The sequence below is a fragment of the Asparagus officinalis genome, chromosome 4, assembly GCF_001876935.1.
Source record: "Asparagus officinalis chromosome 4, Aspof.V1, whole genome shotgun sequence".
NCBI classification, from domain to species: Eukaryota; Viridiplantae; Streptophyta; class Magnoliopsida; order Asparagales; family Asparagaceae; genus Asparagus; species Asparagus officinalis.
In genome coordinates, this window is record NC_033797.1 from 46959893 (window position 1) to 46962086 (window position 2194).

General features: G+C 33.5%; 1 protein-coding gene across 1 annotated transcript in view; it reads left to right on the forward strand.

The window, feature by feature from the left end:
- The window catches only part of LOC109838636 (probable serine/threonine-protein kinase PBL21), a 13071-nt gene continuing 12665 nt past the window's right edge, over window positions 1789–2194 (forward strand). Inside the window, exon 1 of the mRNA XM_020407064.1 lies at window positions 1789–1894. Coding sequence (XP_020262653.1) covers window positions 1789–1894 — 106 coding nt within the window. The remainder of the gene's footprint in view (window positions 1895–2194) is intronic.

Below are 2194 nucleotides of genomic sequence, written 5' to 3' on the forward strand. Positions count from 1 at the left end.
CATCTGGGTATCTTCTGTGGTTCTTGATTTCTTTGGCTTTTGGGAGAAATTTTGGTGCTGGATATGAGTAGATATGATTATTTTTCAATGAAGAGCTGCGGATGAGGCGAAGCTATCACGAGCTACTGCGATCTTTGCACTTGGAAGTTTTACAGGTAGTTGGATGAATCTTCTCTTGTCAATTGTTTCCTTTTATCTAAATTTGAGTTGTTTGCAAGGGAAATTCTGAATCTGGTGATATGAATTTATGTTTCAGTCAGTTTTGGGGATCAAAGGAATGTACCTTGTGATCACAACATTGCATGTAAAACTTATTTTGATTTCAGATACTTAGGAAATTAGTAGACGATACAAACAAGTCGTGACAATGATCCGGATTGTGTATGCTTAGTTAGATGAGGGAATAAGATTTTATACAATATTCTTTGTTTCTTCTTCCCCAATTTTTTGTGTGCAGTTTTTTCTTATCAGTAACAAGGAACAATGTTAGAAATGTACATTATACTTAATCTTTCTGATAATTTCCCAAAAACCTCCCAAGTCTTGGTCAAAAGTGGTTTCCATGAACCGATATAGGCTTATGTATAGCCTAACAAAGTCGTGCATGAAGTTATCAGAATAGATTATTTAAACTGCAAAGAAAAAGTTGCAGCCTTTCAGTTGTAGATTATTTCAAATGCTGACTGTTTTTATTGTCAAAAAAGAAAATAACTTGTTTGTTGCTTTGTTTATCAGGGCTATAAAATGTGCACATGTTAAATACTTTCTATTATTGTAAACACTATTTATGACTTATTTCTATGTAAATGTCGTCTACAAGTTGTTATGACCCTTTGGAATAACACACACGCACAGACACATACACGCACAACAACAACAACAATAACGCCTTTATCCCAAATGTTTGGGGTCAGCTATGTGAATCATATTCTTCCATTTTGTAATATTATGGGCCATCTCTTTTGTTAAGTTAACCATAATCATTTACTTCTTAATTGCTTCCAACCAAGTTCTTTTAGGTCTAGCTCTAGATCTCTTTTATCTATTAACTATAATATTATCACTTTTCCTAACCGGTGCACTAAGACGTCTTTGTTGTAGATGTGCGAACCACCTTAATCAATTCTCTCTTATTTTATCCTCAATAAGAGCAACCTCTAATTTACCACGAATGCAATCATTTCTTATCTTTTAGTATATACCCTTAAGACCATCTGAATATTCTCATTTCTGCTGCACTCATTTTTTGCACATGTTATCTTTTAGTTGCCCAACATTCTGATCTGTAAAGCATTGTTGGTCTTATAACCGTCCTATAGAATTTTCCCTTTAATCTCAGAGGTATTCTATGATCACACAATATAATTTATAATATTATCATTTTTCCCTTTACTTTCCAAAGAAAATTTAATTTTTCAAGATTATTCTACCTTCTACCAAGTTGCTTTACTTGTTGGTGGAAATTGAGTGTTTCTTGCGTAATTAGTGCTAGCTTGAAAGGAGTTATAAATGTACCTCTTGTTAATCTCCTTCTAGGCTAATCACATAGATCTGATCACCATTTGAAATTAGCAGTCGAACTAAGATTAAGAATTGTCATCATAATGTTATAGTTATAAATTTCATTGCTTCCAAAAGTACTTGATACCAGCCTATCAATTCCTAAAAAACCCATTTTGATGTTTCATGTGGCTCTGCATAGGCTGCATTTTTACCTTCTTTAATATATTTCTAGTTCTTTGTTTCGTAAACCTGTGCGGGTTGTTTCTTCAATTGGAGTGTCATTGAATGTCCATAGATGATAACTTTTGCTCGTTTAGTGTAAGTTCTGCCTTTTCTATGTCTGATAATTACTTCTCCTTTAGTTTACCAAGAGCAGTGCCTAATGTTCAAAGTGAATGTTAAAGTTTGCTAGCAATGTCCTAAACAAACAATGCACACTATCCCTTCAACATAAAAGTAATATACTGGTCCTTGATTAGCCTTAACTAGTGGGACCGAACAGATATATATGCCAACCCTTTATCTTTCCTTTAGTGACTTCTGTAGTAGATTCTGTTGAAGTCTTTTCTACTAAGAAACCATGTCCAAGCTAATCCCATTTCAATTTAAATTATAACACCAAAGACTTATCCATGGTACTAAATTGCAAAATGAATGGTCCTCCTCTAGTTAATTCTTCTGCTCTATAATG